The sequence below is a fragment of the Bombina bombina genome, chromosome 4, assembly GCF_027579735.1.
Source record: "Bombina bombina isolate aBomBom1 chromosome 4, aBomBom1.pri, whole genome shotgun sequence".
In the NCBI taxonomy this organism is placed as follows: domain Eukaryota; kingdom Metazoa; phylum Chordata; class Amphibia; order Anura; family Bombinatoridae; genus Bombina; species Bombina bombina.
The window spans coordinates 1,224,504,579-1,224,522,068 of NC_069502.1; the positions used below are offsets into that span (position 1 = coordinate 1,224,504,579).

The 17,490-nt window shown below is 43.7% G+C and overlaps 1 protein-coding gene across 1 annotated transcript in view; it reads left to right on the top strand.

The window, feature by feature from the left end:
* Window positions 1-17,490, top strand: part of GTPBP2 (GTP binding protein 2) — a 198,691-nt gene that overhangs the window by 32,968 nt on the left and 148,233 nt on the right. The window contains exon 4 of the mRNA XM_053712754.1: window positions 17,365-17,473. Coding sequence (XP_053568729.1) covers window positions 17,365-17,473 — 109 coding nt within the window. The remainder of the gene's footprint in view (window positions 1-17,364; window positions 17,474-17,490) is intronic.

Sequence of the window (17,490 nt, forward strand, 5' to 3'; positions counted from 1 at the left end):
GACGTCCTGGTGGATTCTTGATGTCATTATGAATCTTCGGGATAACGTAAAAAGTGGCTATTTTGGGGTGATTAACTGGAATGAGAAACCCCTGTGTGTCACCAATTTGCTCTCATAGACCACAAGATGTCCCCTTTTTATACTGACATACAGGGGATACACTGTGTACCAGAAGACTATCAGAAAACCTTATCTGAGTGAAGAGCAAGTCTGGTCATTCCAAACCATCCTACTGATCCGCATGAGTTATTGTATAGTCGTAGCACAACTGATAGCTCTTGTAATTACAGGGCGCTCGGCCCGTATGTTATTGTATAGTCGTAGCACAACTGATAGCTCTTGTAATTACAGGGCGCTCGGCCCGTATGTTATTGTATAGTCGTAGCACAACTGATAGCTCTTGTAATTACAGGGCGCTCGGCCCGTATGTTATTGTATAGTAGTAGCACAACTGATAGCTCTTGTAATTACAGGGCGCTCGGCCCGTATGTTATTGTATAGTTGTAGCACAACTGATAGCTCTTGTAATTACAGGGCGCTCGGCCCGTATGTTATTGTATAGTCGTAGCACAACTGATAGCTCTTGTAGTTACAGGGGCCTCGGCCCGTTAAATGTTCAGCTGCCTGATGTGAAGTCACACTAGTCTTATAATTTATTTTAATGATGAATCTGGAGAGATTTGCAATGTGGCGCACACCCATTCAAATAGAATCTGAAAGAGTCACCATCTTTTCTGTAAAGGCCACTGCAGAGGTTTATATGGCACTTGGGACTAGTGAGAGGAGCCAGTATCTGTTTAAAAGCGTAGGAAGGAATTTATATATCAACATACGTAGGATAATCCAAGAAAGGTGAAGCCCATTATTTATTTTAGACTGTTATTTCCATCTGTAAATTTAGCAAAAATTTAGCCAGTTTCTGAATTGACAATGTCCACTGTCGAAGTACTTTTGCTTTGTCACACAAGCAAGCGGTAAATAACGTTCTGTAAGTGTGCGTGTGTCTAAGCACTGCAGCTTTGTCACACAAGCAAGTGGGAAATAATTTTCTGTAAGTGAGCGTGTGTAAGCACTGCAGCTTTGTCACACAAGCAAGCGGTAAATAACGTTCTGTAAGTGTGTGTGTGTGTAAGCACTGCAGCTTTGTCACACAAGCAAGCGGTAAATAACGTTCTGTAAGTGTGTGTGTGTGTAAGCACTGCAGCTTTGTCACACAAGCAAGCGGTAAATAACGTTCTGTAAGTGTGTGTAAGCATTGCAGCTTTGTCACACAAGCAAGCGGTAAATAACGTTCTGTAAGTGTGTGTAAGCATTGCAGCTTTGTCACACAAGCAAGCGGTAAATAACGTTCTGTAAGTGTGTGTAAGCATTGCAGCTTTGTCACACAAGCAAGCGGTAAATAACGTTCTGTAAGTGTGTGTAAGCATTGCAGCTTTGTCACACAAGCAAGCGGTAAATAACGTTCTGTAAGTGTGTGTAAGCATTGCAGCTTTGTCACACAAGCAAGCGGTAAATAACGTTCTGTAAGTGTGTGTAAGCATTGCAGCTTTGTCACACAAGCAAGCGGTAAATAACGTTCTGTAAGTGTGTGTGTGTGTGTGTAAGCACTGCAGCTTTGTCACACAAGCAAGCGGTAAATAACGTTCTGTAAGTGTGTGTAAGCATTGCAGCTTTGTCACACAAGCAAGCGGTAAATAACGTTCTGTAAGTGTGTGTAAGCATTGCAGCTTTGTCACACAAGCAAGCGGTAAATAACGTTCTGTAAGTGTGTGTAAGCATTGCAGCTTTGTCACACAAGCAAGCGGTAAATAACGTTCTGTAAGTGTGTGTAAGCATTGCAGCTTTGTCACACAAGCAAGCGGTAAATAACGTTCTGTAAGTGTGCGTGTGTGTAAGCACTGCAGCTTTGTCACACAAGCAAGCGGTAAATAACGTTTTGTAAGTGTGTGTAAGCATTGCAGCTTTGTCACACAAGCAAGCGGTAAATAACGTTCTGTAAGTGTGCGTGTGTGTAAGCACTGCAGCTTTGTCACACAAGCAAGCGGTAAATAACGTTCTGTAAGTGTGTGTGTAAGCACTGCAGCTTTGTCACACAAGCAAGCGATAAATAACGTTCTGTAAGTGTGTGTGTGTGTGTGTGTAAGCACTGCAGCTTTGTCACACAAGCAAGCGGTAAATAACGTTCTGTAAGTGTGTGTAAGCATTGCAGCTTTGTCACACAAGCAAGCGGTAAATAACGTTCTGTAAGTGTGTGTAAGCATTGCAGCTTTGTCACACAAGCAAGCGGTAAATAACGTTCTGTAAGTGTGTGTAAGCATTGCAGCTTTGTCACACAAGCAAGCGGTAAATAACGTTCTGTAAGTGTGTGTAAGCATTGCAGCTTTGTCACACAAGCAAGCGGTAAATAACGTTCTGTAAGTGTGTGTAAGCATTGCAGCTTTGTCACACAAGCAAGCGGTAAATAACGTTCTGTAAGTGTGCGTGTGTGTAAGCACTGCAGCTTTGTCACACAAGCAAGCGGTAAATAACGTTCTGTAAGTGTGTGTAAGCATTGCAGCTTTGTCACACAAGCAAGCTGTAAATAACGTTCTGTAAGTGTGCGTGTGTGTAAGCACTGCAGCTTTGTCACACAAGCAAGCGGTAAATAACGTTCTGTAAGTGTGTGTTTAAGCACTGCAGCTTTGTCACACAAGCAAGCGGTAAATAACGTTCTGTAAGTGTGTGTGTAAGCATTGCAGCTTTGTCACACAAGCAAGCGGTAAATAACGTTCTGTAAGTGTGCGTGTGTGTAAGCACTGCAGCTTTGTCACACAAGCAAGCGGTAAATAACGTTCTGTAAGTGTGTGTAAGCACTGCAGCTTTGTCACACAAGCAAGCGGTAAATAACGTTTTGTAAGTGTGCGTGTGTCTAAGCTTTGCAGCTTTGTCACACAAGCAAGTGGTAAATAATTTTCTGTAAGTGAGCGTGTGTAAGCACTGCAGCTTTGTCACACAAGCAAGCGGTAAATAACGTTCTGTAAGTGTGTGTAAGCATTGCAGCTTTGTCACACAAGCAAGCGGTAAATAACGTTCTGTAAGTGTGTGTGTGTGTGTGTAAGCACTGCAGCTTTGTCACACAAGCAAGCGGTAAATAACGTTCTGTAAGTGTGTGTAAGCACTGCAGCTTTGTCACACAAGCAAGCGGTAAATAACGTTCTGTAAGTGTGCGTGTGTGTAAGCACTGCAGCTTTGTCACACAAGCAAGCGGTAAATAACGTTCTGTAAGTGTGCGTGTGTAAGCACTGCAGCTTTGTCACACAAGCAAGCGGTAAATAACATTCTGTAAGTGTGCGTGTGTAAGCACTGCAGCTTTGTTACACAAGCAAGCGGTAAATAACATTCTGTAAGTGTGTGTGTAAGCACTGCAGCTTTGTCACATAAGCAAGCGGTAAATAATGTTCTGTAAGTGTGCGTGTGTGTAAGCACTGCAGCTTTGTCACACAAGCAAGCGGTAAATAACATTCTGTAAGTGTAAGCACTGCAGCTTTGTCACACAAGCAAGCGGTAAATAACATTCTGTAAGTGTGTGTGTGTAAGCACTGCAGCTTTGTCACACAAGCAAGCGGTAAATAACGTTCTGTAAGTGTGTGTGTAAGCACTGCAGCTTTGTCACACAAGCAAGCGGTAAATAACGTTCTGTGTGTGTGTGTAAGCACTGCAGCTTTGTCACACAAGCAAGCGGTAAATAACGTTCTGTAAGTGTGTGTAAGCACTGCAGCTTTGTCACATAAGCAAGCGGTAAATAACGTTCTGTAAGTGAGCGTGTGTAAGCACTGCAGCTTTGTCACACAAGCAAGCGGTAAATAACGTTCTGTAAGTGTGTGTGTAAGCATTGCAGCTTTGTCACACAAGCAAGCGGTAAATAACGTTCTGTAAGTGTGCGTGTGTGTAAGCACTGCAGCTTTGTCACAAAAGCAAGCGGTAAATAACGTTCTGTAAGTGTGTGTAAGCATTGCAGCTTTGTCACACAAGCAAGTGGTAAATAATTTTCTGTAAGTGAGCGTGTGTAAGCACTGCAGCTTTGTCACACAAGCAAGCGGTAAATAACGTTCTGTAAGTGTGTGTAAGCACTGCAGCTTTGTCACACAAGCAAGCGGTAAATAACGTTCTGTAAGTGTGCGTGTGTGTAAGCACTGCAGCTTTGTCACACAAGCAAGCGGTAAATAACGTTCTGTAAGTGTGCGTGTGTAAGCACTGCAGCTTTGTCACACAAGCAAGCGGTAAATAACATTCTGTAAGTGTGCGTGTGTAAGCACTGCAGCTTTGTTACACAAGCAAGCGGTAAATAACATTCTGTAAGTGTGTGTGTAAGCACTGCAGCTTTGTCACATAAGCAAGCGGTAAATAATGTTCTGTAAGTGTGCGTGTGTGTAAGCACTGCAGCTTTGTCACACAAGCAAGCGGTAAATAACATTCTGTAAGTGTAAGCACTGCAGCTTTGTCACACAAGCAAGCGGTAAATAACATTCTGTAAGTGTGTGTGTAAGCACTGCAGCTTTGTCACACAAGCAAGCGGTAAATAACGTTCTGTAAGTGTGTGTGTAAGCACTGCAGCTTTGTCACACAAGCAAGCGGTAAATAACGTTCTGTAAGTGTGTGTAAGCACTGCAGCTTTGTCACACAAGCAAGCGGTAAATAACGTTCTGTAAGTGTGTGTAAGCACTGCAGCTTTGTCACACAAGCAAGCGGTAAATAACGTTCTGTAAGTGTGTGTAAGCACTGCAGCTTTGTCACACAAGCAAGCGGTAAATAACGTTCTGTAACGGTGTGTGTGTAAGAACTGCAGCTTTGTCACACAAGCAAGCGGTAAATAACGTTCTGTAAGTGTGTGGGTGTGTGTAAGAACTGCACCTTTGTCACACAAGCAAGCGGTAAATAACGTTCTGTAACGGGGTGTGTGTGTAAGCACTGCAGCTTTGTCACACAAGCAAGCGGTAAATAACGTTCTGTAACGGTGTGTGTGTAAGCACTGCAGCTTTGTCACACAAGCAAGCGGTAAATAACGTTCTGTAACGGTGTGTGTGTAAGAACTGCAGCTTTGTCACACAAGCAAGCGGTAAATAACGTTCTGTAAGTGTGCGTGTGTGTAAGCACTGCAGCTTTGTCACACCACCAAGCGGTAAATAACATTCTGTAAGTGTGTGTGTGTAAGCACTGCAGCTTTGTCACACAAGCAAGCGGTAAATAATGTTCTGTAAGTGTGTGTGTAAGCACTGCAGCTTTGTCACACAAGCAAGCGGTAAATAACATTCTGTAAGTGTGCGTGTAAGCACTGCAGCTTTGTCACACAAGCAAGCGGTAAATAACATTCTGTAAGTGTGCGTGTGTGTAAGCACTGCAGCTTTGTCACACAAGCAAGCGATAAATAACATTCTGTAAGCGTGTGTGTAAGAACTGCAGCTTTGTCACACAAGCAAGCGGTAAATAACATTCTGTAAGTGTGTGTGTAAGCACTGCAGCTTTGTCACACAAGCAAGCGGTAAATAACGTTCTGTAAGTGTGTGTGTGTGTAAGCACTGCAGCTTTGTCACACAAGCAAGCGGTAAATAACGTTCTGTAAGTGAGCTTGTGTAAGCACTGCAGCTTTGTCACACAAGCAAGTGGTAAATAACGTTCTGTAAGTGTGTGTGTAAGCACTGCAGCTTTGTCACACAAGCAAGCGGTAAATAACGTTCTGTAAGTGTGTGTGTAAGAACTGCAGCTTTGTCACACAAGCAAGCGGTAAATAACGTTCTGTAAGTGTGCGTGTGTACGCACTGCAGCTTTGTCACACAAGCAAGTGGTAAATAACGTTCTGTAAGTGAGCGTGTGTAAGCACTGCAGCTTTGTCACACAAGCAAGCGGTAAATAACGTTCTGTAAGTGAGCTTGTGTAAGCACTGCAGCTTTGTCACACAAGCAAGCGGTAAATAACATTCTGTAAGTGTGCGTGTGTGTAAGCACTGCAGCTTTGTCACATAAGCAAGCGGTAAATAACGTTCTGTAAGTGTGTGTGTGTGTGTAAGCACTGCAGCTTTGTCACACAAGCAAGTGGTAAATAACGTTCTGTAAGTGTGCGTGTGTGTAAGCACTGCAGCTTTGTCACACAAGCAAGCGGTAAATAACGTTCTGTAAGTGAGCTTGTGTAAGCACTGTAGCTTTGTCACACAAGCAAGTGGTAAATAACGTTCTGTAAGTGTGTGTGTAAGCACTGCAGCTTTGTCACACAAGCAAGCGGTAAATAACATTCTGTAAGTGTGCGTGTGTGTAAGCACTGCAGCTTTGTCACATAAGCAAGCGGTAAATAACGTTCTGTAAGTGTGTGTGTGTGTGTAAGCACTGCAGCTTTGTCACACAAGCAAGTGGTAAATAACGTTCTGTAAGTGTGTGTGTGTGTAAGCACTGCAGCTTTGTCACACAAGCAAGCGGTAAATAACGTTCTGTAAGTGAGCTTGTGTAAGCACTGCAGCTTTGTCACACAAGCAAGTGGTAAATAACGTTCTGTAAGTGTGTGTGTAAGCACTGCAGCTTTGTCACACAAGCAAGCGGTAAATAACGTTCTGTAAGTGTGTGTAAGCACTGCAGCTTTGTCACACAAGCAAGCGGTAAATAACATTCTGTAAGTGTGTGTGTGTAAGCACTGCAGCTTTGTCACACAAGCAAGCGGTAAATAACATTCTGTAAGTGTGCGTGTGTGTAAGCACTGCAGCTTTGTCACATAAGCAAGCGGTAAATAACGTTCTGTAAGTGTGTGTGTGTGTAAGCACTGCAGCTTTGTCACACAAGCAAGTGGTAAATAACGTTCTGTAAGTGTGCGTGTGTGTAAGCACTGCAGCTTTGTCACACAAGCAAGCGGTAAATAACGTTCTGTAAGTGTGTGTGTGTGTGTAAGCACTGCAGCTTTGTCACACAAGCAAGCGGTAAATAACGTTCTGTAAGTGAGCTTGTGTAAGCACTGCAGCTTTGTCACACAAGCAAGTGGTAAATAACGTTCTGTAAGTGTGTGTGTGTGTGTGTGTAAGCACTGCAGCTTTGTCACACAAGCAAGCGGTAAATAACGTTCTGTAAGTGTGTGTGTAAGAACTGCAGCTTTGTCACACAAGCAAGCGGTAAATAACGTTCTGTAAGTGTGCGTGTGTACGCACTGCAGCTTTGTCACACAAGCAAGTGGTAAATAACGTTCTGTAAGTGTGCGTGTGTGTAAGCACTGCAGCTTTGTCACACAAGCAAGCGGTAAATAACGTTCTGTAAGTGAGCTTGTGTAAGCACTGCAGCTTTGTCACACAAGCAAGTGGTAAATAACGTTCTGTAAGTGTGTGTGTGTGTAAGCACTGCAGCTTTGTCACACAAGCAAGCGGTAAATAACGTTCTGTAAGTGTGTGTGTAAGAACTGCAGCTTTGTCACACAAGCAAGCGGTAAATAACGTTCTGTAAGTGTGCGTGTGTACGCACTGCAGCTTTGTCACACAAGCAAGTGGTAAATAACGTTCTGTAAGTGTGCGTGTGTGTAAGCACTGCAGCTTTGTCACACAAGCAAGCGGTAAATAACGTTCTGTAAGTGAGCGTGTGTAAGCACTGCAGCTTTGTCCCACAAGCAAGCGGTAAATAATGTTGTGTGAGTGTGTAAGCAGTGCAGCTTTGTCACACAAGCAAGCGGTAAATAACGTTCTGTAAGTGAGCGTTTGTAAGCACTGCAGCTTTGTCCCACAAGCAAGCGGTAAATAATGTTGTGTGAGTGTGTAAGCAGTGCAGCTTTGTCACACAAGCAAGCGGTAAAAAACGTTCTGTAAGTGTGCGTGTGTAAGCACTGCAGCTTTGTCACACAAGCAAGCGGTAAATAATGTTCTGTAAGTGTGTGTGTGTAAGCACTGCAGCTTTGTCACACAAGCAAGCGGTAAATAACGTTCTGTAAGTGTGTGTAAGCACTGCAGCTTTGTCACACAAGCAAGCGGTAAATAACGTTCTGTAAGTGTGCGTGTGTAAGCACTGCAGCTTTGTCACACAAGCAAGCGGTAAAGAACGTTCTGTAAGTGTGCGTGTGTTTAAGCACTGCAGCTTTGTCACATAAGCAAGCGGTAAATAACGTTCTGTAAGTGTGCGTGTGTGTAAGCACTGCAGCTTTGTCACATAAGCAAGCGGTAAATAACGTTCTGTAAGTGTGCGTGTGTGTAAGCACTGCAGCTTTGTCACATAAGCAAGCGGTAAATAACATTCTGTAAGTGTGTGTGTAAGCACTGCAGCTTTGTCCCACAAGCAAGCGGTAAATAATGTTGTGTGAGTGTGTAAGCAGTGCAGCTTTGTCACATAAGCAAGCGGTAAATAACATTCTGTAAGTGTGCGTGTGTGTAAGCACTGCAGCTTTGTCACATAAGCAAGCGGTAAATAACATTCTGTAAGTGTGCGTGTGTGTAAGCACTGCAGCTTTGTCCCACAAGCAAGCGGTAAATAATGTTGTGTGAGTGTGTAAGCAGTGCAGCTTTGTCACATAAGCAAGCGGTAAATAACGTTCTGTAAGTGTGTGTAAGCACTGCAGTTTTGTCACATAAGCAAGCGTTAAATAACGTTCTGTAAGTGAGCGTGTGTAAGCACTGCAGCTTTGTCACACAAGCAAGCGGTAAATAACGTTCTGTAAGTGTGTGTAAGCACTGCAGCTTTGTCACATAAGCAAGCGGTAAATAACGTTCTGTAAGTGTGCGTGTGTGTAAGCACTGCAGCTTTGTCACACAAGCAAGCGGTAAATAACGTTCTGTAAGTGTGCGTGTAAGCACTGCAGCTTTGTCACACAAGCAAGCGGTAAATAACGTTCTGTAAGTGTGTGTAAGCACTGCAGCTTTGTCACATAAGCAAGCGGTAAATAACGTTCTGTAAGTGTGCGTGTGTAAGCACTGCAGCTTTGTCACACAAGCAAGTGGTAAATAACGTTCTGTAAGTGTGCGTGTGTGTAAGCACTGCAGCTTTGTCACATAAGCAAGCGGTAAATAATGTTCTGTAAGTGAGCGTGTGTAAGAACTGCAGCTTTGTCACACAAGCAAGCGGTAAATAACGTTCTGTAAGTGTGTGTGTGTGTAAGCACTGCAGCTTTGTCCCACAAGCAAGCGGTAAATAACGTTCTGTAAGTGTGTGTGTAAGCACTGCAGCTTTGTCACATAAGCAAGCGGTAAATAACATTCTGTAAGTGTGCGTGTGTGTGTGTAAGCACTGCAGCTTTGTCACACAAGCAAGCGGTAAATAATGTTCTGTAAGTGTGTGTAAGCACTGCAGCTTTGTCACACAAGCAAGCGGTAAATAACGTTCTGTAAGTGTGTGTGTGTGTAAGCACTGCAGCTTTGTCACATAAGCAAGCGGTAAATAACGTTCTGTAAGTGTGCGTGTGTACGCACTGCAGCTTTGTCACACAAGCAAGCGGTAAATAACGTTCTGTAAGTGTGTGTGTGTGTAAGCACTGCAGCTTTGTCACATAAGTAAGCAGTAAATAACGTTCTGTAAGTGAGCGTGTGTGTAAGCACTGCAACTTTGTCACACAAGCAAGCGGTAAATAACGTTCTGTAAGTGAGCGTGTGTGTAAGCACTGCAGCTTTGTCACACAAGCAAGCGGTAAATAACGTTCTGTAAGTGAGCGTGTGTGTAAGCACTGCAGCTTTGTCACATAAGCAAGTGGTAAATAACGTTCTGTAAGTGTGTGTGTGTGTAAGCACTGCAGCTTTGTCACACAAGCAAGCGGTAAATAATGTTCTGTAAGTGAGCGTGTGTAAGCACTGCAGCTTTGTCACACAAGCAAGCGGTAAATAACGTTCTGTAAGTGTGTGTGTGTGTAAGCACTGCAGCTTTGTCACATAAGCAAGCGGTAAATAACGTTCTGTAAGTGTGCGTGTGTAAGCACTGCAGCTTTGTCACACAAGCAAGCGGTAAATAACATTCTGTAAGTGTGCGTGTGTGTAAGCACTGCAGCTTTGTCACACAAGCAAGCGGTAAATAACGTTCTGTAAGTGTGCGTGTGTGTAAGCACTGCAGCTTTGTCACACAAGCAAGCGGTAAATAACGTTCTGTAAGTGTGCGTGTGTGTAAGCACTGCAGCTTTGTCACACAAGCAAGCGGTAAATAACGTTCTGTAAGTGTGCGTGTGTGTAAGCACTGCAGCTTTGTCACATAAGCAAGCGGTAAATAATGTTCTGTAAGTGAGCGTGTGTAAGCACTGCAGCTTTGTCACATAAGCAAGCGGTAAATAATGTTCTGTAAGTGAGCGTGTGTAAGAACTGCAGCTTTGTCACACAAGCAAGCGGTAAATAACGTTCTGTAAGTGTGTGTGTGTGTAAGCACCGCAGCTTTGTCCCACAAGCAAGCGGTAAATAACGTTCTGTAAGTGTGTGTGTAAGCACTGCAGCTTTGTCACATAAGCAAGCGGTTAATAACATTCTGTAAGTGTGCGTGTGTAAGCACTGCAGCTTTGTTACACAAGCAAGCGGTAAATAACATTCTGTAAGTGTGTGTGTAAGCACTGTAGCTTTGTCACATAAGCAAGCGGTAAATAATGTTCTGTAAGTGTGCGTGTGTGTAAGCACTGCAGCTTTGTCACACAAGCAAGCGGTAAATAACATTCTGTAAGTGTAAGCACTGCAGCTTTGTCACACAAGCAAGCGGTAAATAACATTCTGTAAGTGTGTGTGTAAGCACTGCAGCTTTGTCACATAAGCAAGCGGTAAATAACGTTCTGTAAGTGTGCGTGTGTGTAAGCACTGCAGCTTTGTCACACAAGCAAGCGGTAAATAACGTTCTGTAAGTGTGTGTAAGCACTGCAGCTTTGTCACATAAGCAAGCGGTAAATAACGTTCTGTAAGTGTGTGTAAGCACTGCAGCTTTGTCACATAAGCAAGCGGTAAATAACGTTCTGTAAGTGTGTGTAAGCACTGCAGCTTTGTCACACAAGCAAGCGGTAAATAACGTTCTGTAACGGTGTGTGTGTAAGAACTGCAGCTTTGTCACACAAGCAAGCGGTAAATAACGTTCTGTAAGTGTGTGGGTGTGTGTAAGAACTGCACCTTTGTCACACAAGCAAGCGGTAAATAACGTTCTGTAACGGGGTGTGTGTGTAAGCACTGCAGCTTTGTCACACAAGCAAGCGGTAAATAACGTTCTGTAACGGTGTGTGTATAAGCACTGCAGCTTTGTCACACAAGCAAGCGGTAAATAACGTTCTGTAACGGTGTGTGTGTAAGAACTGCAGCTTTGTCACACAAGCAAGCGGTAAATAACGTTCTGTAAGTGTGCGTGTGTGTAAGCACTGCAGCTTTGTCACACAAGCAAGCGGTAAATAACATTCTGTAAGTGCGTGTGTGTAAGCACTGCAGCTTTGTCACACAAGCAAGCGGTAAATAACGTTCTGTAAGTGTGTGTGTATGAACTGCAGCTTTGTCACACAAGCAAGCGGTAAATAACGTTCTGTAAGTGTGTGTGTGTAAGCACTGCAGCTTTGTCACATAAGCAAGCGGTAAATAACGTTCTGTAAGTGTGTGTGTAAGCACTGCAGCTTTGTCACATAAGCAAGCGGTAAATAACGTTCTGTAAGTGTGCATGTGTAAGCACTGCAGCTTTGTCACACAAGCAAACGGTAAATAACGTTCTGTAAGTGTGCGTGTGTGTAAGCACTGCAGCTTTGTCCCACAAGCAAGCGGTAAATAACGTTCTGTAAGTGAGCTTGTGTAAGCACTGCAGCTTTGTCACACAAGCAAGCGGTAAATAACATTCTGTAAGTGTGTGTGTGTAAGCACTGCAGCTTTGTCACACAAGCAAGTGGTAAATAACGTTCTGTAAGTGTGCGTGTGTACGCACTGCAGCTTTGTCACACAAGCAAGTGGTAAATAACGTTCTGTAAGTGTGCGTGTGTGTAAGCACTGCAGCTTTGTCACACAAGCAAGTGGTAAATAACGTTCTGTAAGTGTGCGTGTGTGTAAGCACTGCAGCTTTGTCACACAAGCAAGCGGTAAATAACATTCTGTAAGTGTGTGTGTGTGTAAGCACTGCAGCTTTGTCACACAAGCAAGTGGTAAATAACGTTCTGTAAGTGTGCGTGTGTGTAAGCACTGCAGCTTTGTCACACAAGCAAGCGGTAAATAACATTCTGTAAGTGTGTGTGTGTGTAAGCACTGCAGCTTTGTCACACAAGCAAGCGGTAAATAACATTCTGTAAGTGTGTGTGTAAGCACTGCAGCTTTGTCACACAAGCAAGCGGTAAATAACATTCTGTATGTGTGTGTGTAAGCACTGCAGCTTTGTCACACAAGCAAGCGGTAAATAATGTTCTGTAAGTGTGTGTGTGTAAGCACTGCAGCTTTGTCACACAAGCAAGCGGTAAATAACATTCTGTAAGCGTGTGTGTAAGAACTGCAGCTTTGTCACACAAGCAAGCGGTAAATAACATTCTGTAAGTGTGCGTGTAAGCACTGCAGCTTTGTCACACAAGCAAGCGGTAAATAACATTCTGTAAGTGTGCGTGTAAGAACTGCAGCTTTGTCACACAAGCAAGCGGTAAATAACATTCTGTAAGTGTGTGTGTAAGCACTGCAGCTTTGTCACACAAGCAAGCGGTAAATAACATTCTGTAAGTGTGCGTGTGTGTAAGCACTGCAGCTTTGTCACACAAGCAAGCGGTAAATAACGTTCTGTAAGTGTGTGTAAGCACTGCAGCTTTGTCACACAAGCAAGCGGTAAATAACATTCTGTAAGTGTGTGTGTGTGTAAGCACTGCAGCTTTGTCACACAAGCAAACGGTAAATAACGTTCTGTAAGTGAGCTTGTGTAAGCACTGCAGCTTTGTCACACAAGCAAGCGGTAAATAACGTTCTGTAAGTGTGTGTGTAAGAACTGCAGCTTTGTCACACAAGCAAGCGGTAAATAACGTTCTGTAAGTGTGCGTGTGTGTAAGCACTGCAGCTTTGTCACACAAGCAAGCGGTAAATAACTTTCTGTAAGTGAGCGTGTGTAAGCACTGCAGCTTTGTCCCACAAGCAAGCGGTAAATAATGTTGTGTGAGTGTGTAAGCAGTGCAGCTTTGTCACACAAGCAAGCGGTAAATAACGTTCTGTAAGTGAGCGTTTGTAAGCACTGCAGCTTTGTCCCACAAGCAAGCGGTAAATAATGTTGTGTGAGTGTGTAAGCAGTGCAGCTTTGTCACACAAGCAAGCGGTAAAAAACGTTCTGTAAGTGTGCGTGTGTAAGCACTGCAGCTTTGTCACACAAGCAAGCGGTAAATAACGTTCTGTAAGTGAGCGTGTGTGTAAGCACTGCAGCTTTGTCACACAAGCAAGCGGTAAATAATGTTCTGTAAGTGTGTGTGTGTGTAAGCACTGCAGCTTTGTCACACAAGCAAGCGGTAAATAACGTTCTGTAAGTGTGTGTAAGCACTGCAGCTTTGTCACACAAGCAAGCGGTAAATAACGTTCTGTAAGTGTGCGTGTGTAAGCACTGCAGCTTTGTCACACAAGCAAGCGGTAAAGAACGTTCTGTAAGTGTGCGTGTGTTTAAGCACTGCAGCTTTGTCACATAAGCAAGCGGTAAATAATGTTCTGTAAGTGTGTGTAAGCACTGCAGCTTTGTCACACAAGCAAGCGGTAAATAACGTTCTGTAAGTGTGCGTGTGTGTAAGCACTGCAGCTTTGTCACATAAGCAAGCGGTAAATAACGTTCTGTAAGTGTGCGTGTGTGTAAGCACTGCAGCTTTGTCACATAAGCAAGCGGTAAATAACATTCTGTAAGTGTGTGTGTGTGTGTAAGCACTGCAGCTTTGTCCCACAAGCAAGCGGTAAATAATGTTGTGTGAGTGTGTAAGCAGTGCAGCTTTGTCACATAAGCAAGCGGTAAATAACATTCTTTAAGTGTGCGTGTGTGTAAGCACTGCAGCTTTGTCACATAAGCAAGCGGTAAATAACATTCTGTAAGTGTGCGTGTGTGTAAGCAGTGCAGCTTTGTCACATAAGCAAGCGGTAAATAACGTTCTGTAAGTGTGTAAGCACTGCAGTTTTGTCACATAAGCAAGCGTTAAATAACGTTCTGTAAGTGAGCGTGTGTAAGCACTGCAGCTTTGTCACATAAGCAAGCGGTAAATAACGTTCTGTAAGTGTGCGTGTGTGTAAGCACTGCAGCTTTGTCACACAAGCAAGCGGTAAATAACGTTCTGTAAGTGTGCGTGTGTGTAAGCACTGCAGCTTTGTCACACAAGCAAGCGGTAAATAACGTTCTGTAAGTGTGTGTGTGTGTGTAAGCACTGCAGCTTTGTCACATAAGCAAGTGGTAAATAACGTTCTGTAAGTGTGCGTGTGTAAGCACTGCAGCTTTGTCACACAAGCAAGTGGTAAATAACGTTCTGTAAGTGTGCGTGTGTGTAAGCACTGCAGCTTTATCACATAAGCAAGCGGTAAATAATGTTCTGTAAGTGAGCGTGTGTAAGAACTGCAGCTTTGTCACACAAGCAAGCGGTAAATAACGTTCTGTAAGTGTGTGTAAGCACTGCAGCTTTGTCCCACAAGCAAGCGGTAAATAACGTTCTGTAAGTGTGTGTGTAAGCACTGCAGCTTTGTCACATAAGCAAGCGGTAAATAACATTCTGTAAGTGTGCGTGTGTGTGTGTAAGCACTGCAGCTTTGTCACACAAGCAAGCGGTAAATAATGTTCTGTAAGTGTGTGTAAGCACTGCAGCTTTGTCACACAAGCAAGCGGTAAATAACGTTCTGTAAGTGTGTGTGTGTGTAAGCACTGTAGCTTTGTCACATAAGCAAGCGGTAAATAACGTTCTGTAAGTGTGCGTGTGTACGCACTGCAGCTTTGTCACACAAGCAAACGGTAAATAACGTTCTGTAAGTGTGCGTGTGTAAGTACTGCAGCTTTGTCACACAAGCAAGCGGTAAAGAACGTTCTGTAAGTGTGCGTGTGTGTAAGCACTGCAGCTTTGTCACACAAGCAAGCGGTAAATAATGATCTGTAAGTGAGCGTGTGTGTAAGCACTGCAGCTTTGTCACATAAGCAAGCGGTAAATAATGTTCTGTAAGTGTGTGTGTGTGTAAGCACTGCAGCTTTGTCACATAAGTAAGCAGTAAATAACGTTCTGTAAGTGAGCGTGTGTGTAAGCACTGCAACTTTGTCACACAAGCAAGCGGTAAATAACGTTCTGTAAGTGAGCGTGTGTGTAAGCACTGCAGCTTTGTCACACAAGCAAGCGGTAAATAACGTTCTGTAAGTGAGCGTGTGTGTAAGCACTGCAGCTTTGTCACACAAGCAAGCGGTAAATAACGTTCTTTAAGTGAGCGTGTGTGTAAGCACTGCAGCTTTGTCACACAAGCAAGTGGTAAATAACGTTCTGTAAGTGTGTGTGTGTGTGTGTAAGCACTGCAGCTTTGTCACACAAGCAAGCGGTAAATAACGTTCTGTAAGTGTGTGTGTAAGAACTGCAGCTTTGTCACACAAGCAAGCGGTAAATAACGTTCTGTAAGTGTGTGTGTGTGTGTGTGTGTAAGCACTGCAGCTTTGTCACACAAGCAAGCGGTAAATAACATTCTGTAAGTGTGCGTGTGTGTAAGCACTGCAGCTTTGTCACACAAGCAAGCAGTAAATAACGTTCTGTAAGTGTGCGTGTGTGTAAGCACTGCAGCTTTGTCACACAAGCAAGCGGTAAATAACATTCTGTAAGTGTGCGTGTGTGTAAGCACTGCAGCTTTGTCACACAAGCAAGCGGTAAATAACGTTCTGTAAGTGTGCGTGTGTGTAAGCACTGCAGCTTTGTCACATAAGCAAGCGGTAAATAATGTTCTGTAAGTGAGCGTGTGTAAGCACTGCAGCTTTGTCACATAAGCAAGCGGTAAATAATGTTCTGTAAGTGAGCGTGTGTAAGAACTGCAGCTTTGTCACACAAGCAAGCGGTAAATAACGTTCTGTAAGTGTGTGTGTGTGTGTAAGCACTGCAGCTTTGTCCCACAAGCAAGCGGTAAATAACGTTCTGTAAGTGTGTGTGTAAGCACTGCAGCTTTGTCACATAAGCAAGCGGTAAATAACATTCTGTAAGTGTGTGTGTAAGCACTGCAGCTTTGTCACATAAGCAAGCGGTAAATAACGTTCTGTAAGTGTGCGTGTGTACGCACTGCAGCTTTGTCACATAAGCAAGCGGTAAATAATGTTCTGTAAGTGAGCGTGTGTAAGAACTGCAGCTTTGTCCCACAAGCAAGCGGTAAATAATGTTCTGTAAGTGTGTGTGTGTAAGCACTGCAGCTTTGTCCCACAAGCAAGCGGTAAATAACGTTCTGTAAGTGTGTGTGTAAGCACTGCAGCTTTGTCACATAAGCAAGCGGTAAATAACATTCTGTAAGTGTGTGTGTGTGTGTAAGCACTGCAGCTTTGTCACACAAGCAAGCGGTAAATAATGTTCTGTAAGTGTGTGTAAGCACTGCAGCTTTGTCACACAAGCAAGCGGTAAATAACGTTCTGTAAGTGTGCGTGTGTGTAAGCACTGCAGCTTTGTCACACAAGCAAGCGGTAAATAACATTCTGTAAGTGTGTGTAAGCACTGCAGCTTTGTCACACAAGCAAGCGGTAAATAACGTTCTGTAAGTGTGTGTGTAAGCACTGCAGCTTTGTCACATAAGCAAGCGGTAAATAACGTTCTGTAAGTGTGCGTGTGTACGCACTGCAGCTTTGTCACACAAGCAAGCGGTAAATAACGTTCTGTAAGTGTGTGTGTGTGTAAGTACTGCAGCTTTGTCACACAAGCAAGCGGTAAAGAACGTTCTGTAAGTGTGCGTGTGTGTAAGTACTGCAGCTTTGTCACACAAGCAAGCGGTAAATAACGTTCTGTAAGTGAGCGTGTGTGTAAGCACTGCAGCTTTGTCACACAAGCAAGCGTTAAATAACGTTCTGTAAGTGAGCGTGTGTGTAAGCACTGCAGCTTTGTCACATAAGCAAGCGGTAAATAATGTTCTGTAAGTGTGTGTGTGTGTGTAAGCACTGCAGCTTTGTCACATAAGTAAGCGGTAAATAACGTTCTTTAAGTGAGCGTGTGTGTAAGCACTGCAACTTTGTCACACAAGCAAGCGGTAAATAACGTTCTGTAAGTGAGCGTGTGTGTAAGCACTGCAGCTTTGTCACACAAGCAAGCGGTAAATAACGTTCTGTAAGTGAGCGTGTGTGTAAGCACTGCAGCTTTGTCACACAAGCAAGCGGTAAATAACGTTCTGTAAGTGTGTGTGTGTGTGTGTGTAAGCACAGCAGCTTTGTCACACAAGCAAGCAGTAAATAACGTTCTGTAAGTGAGCGTGTGTCTAAGTACTATATAACCTACTGCTATAAGTGTCCTATCTTTCTTATTCAGAGTGGGAGCCGATCTCACTGTTCTGCGTGAGAGAGAGGTGGATTATGACGGTGACTCTCCGAAAAAGATAACTGAAGTTCTCATCCGCAAGGTCCCCGACAACCAACAGGTATTACAACTCCTGCC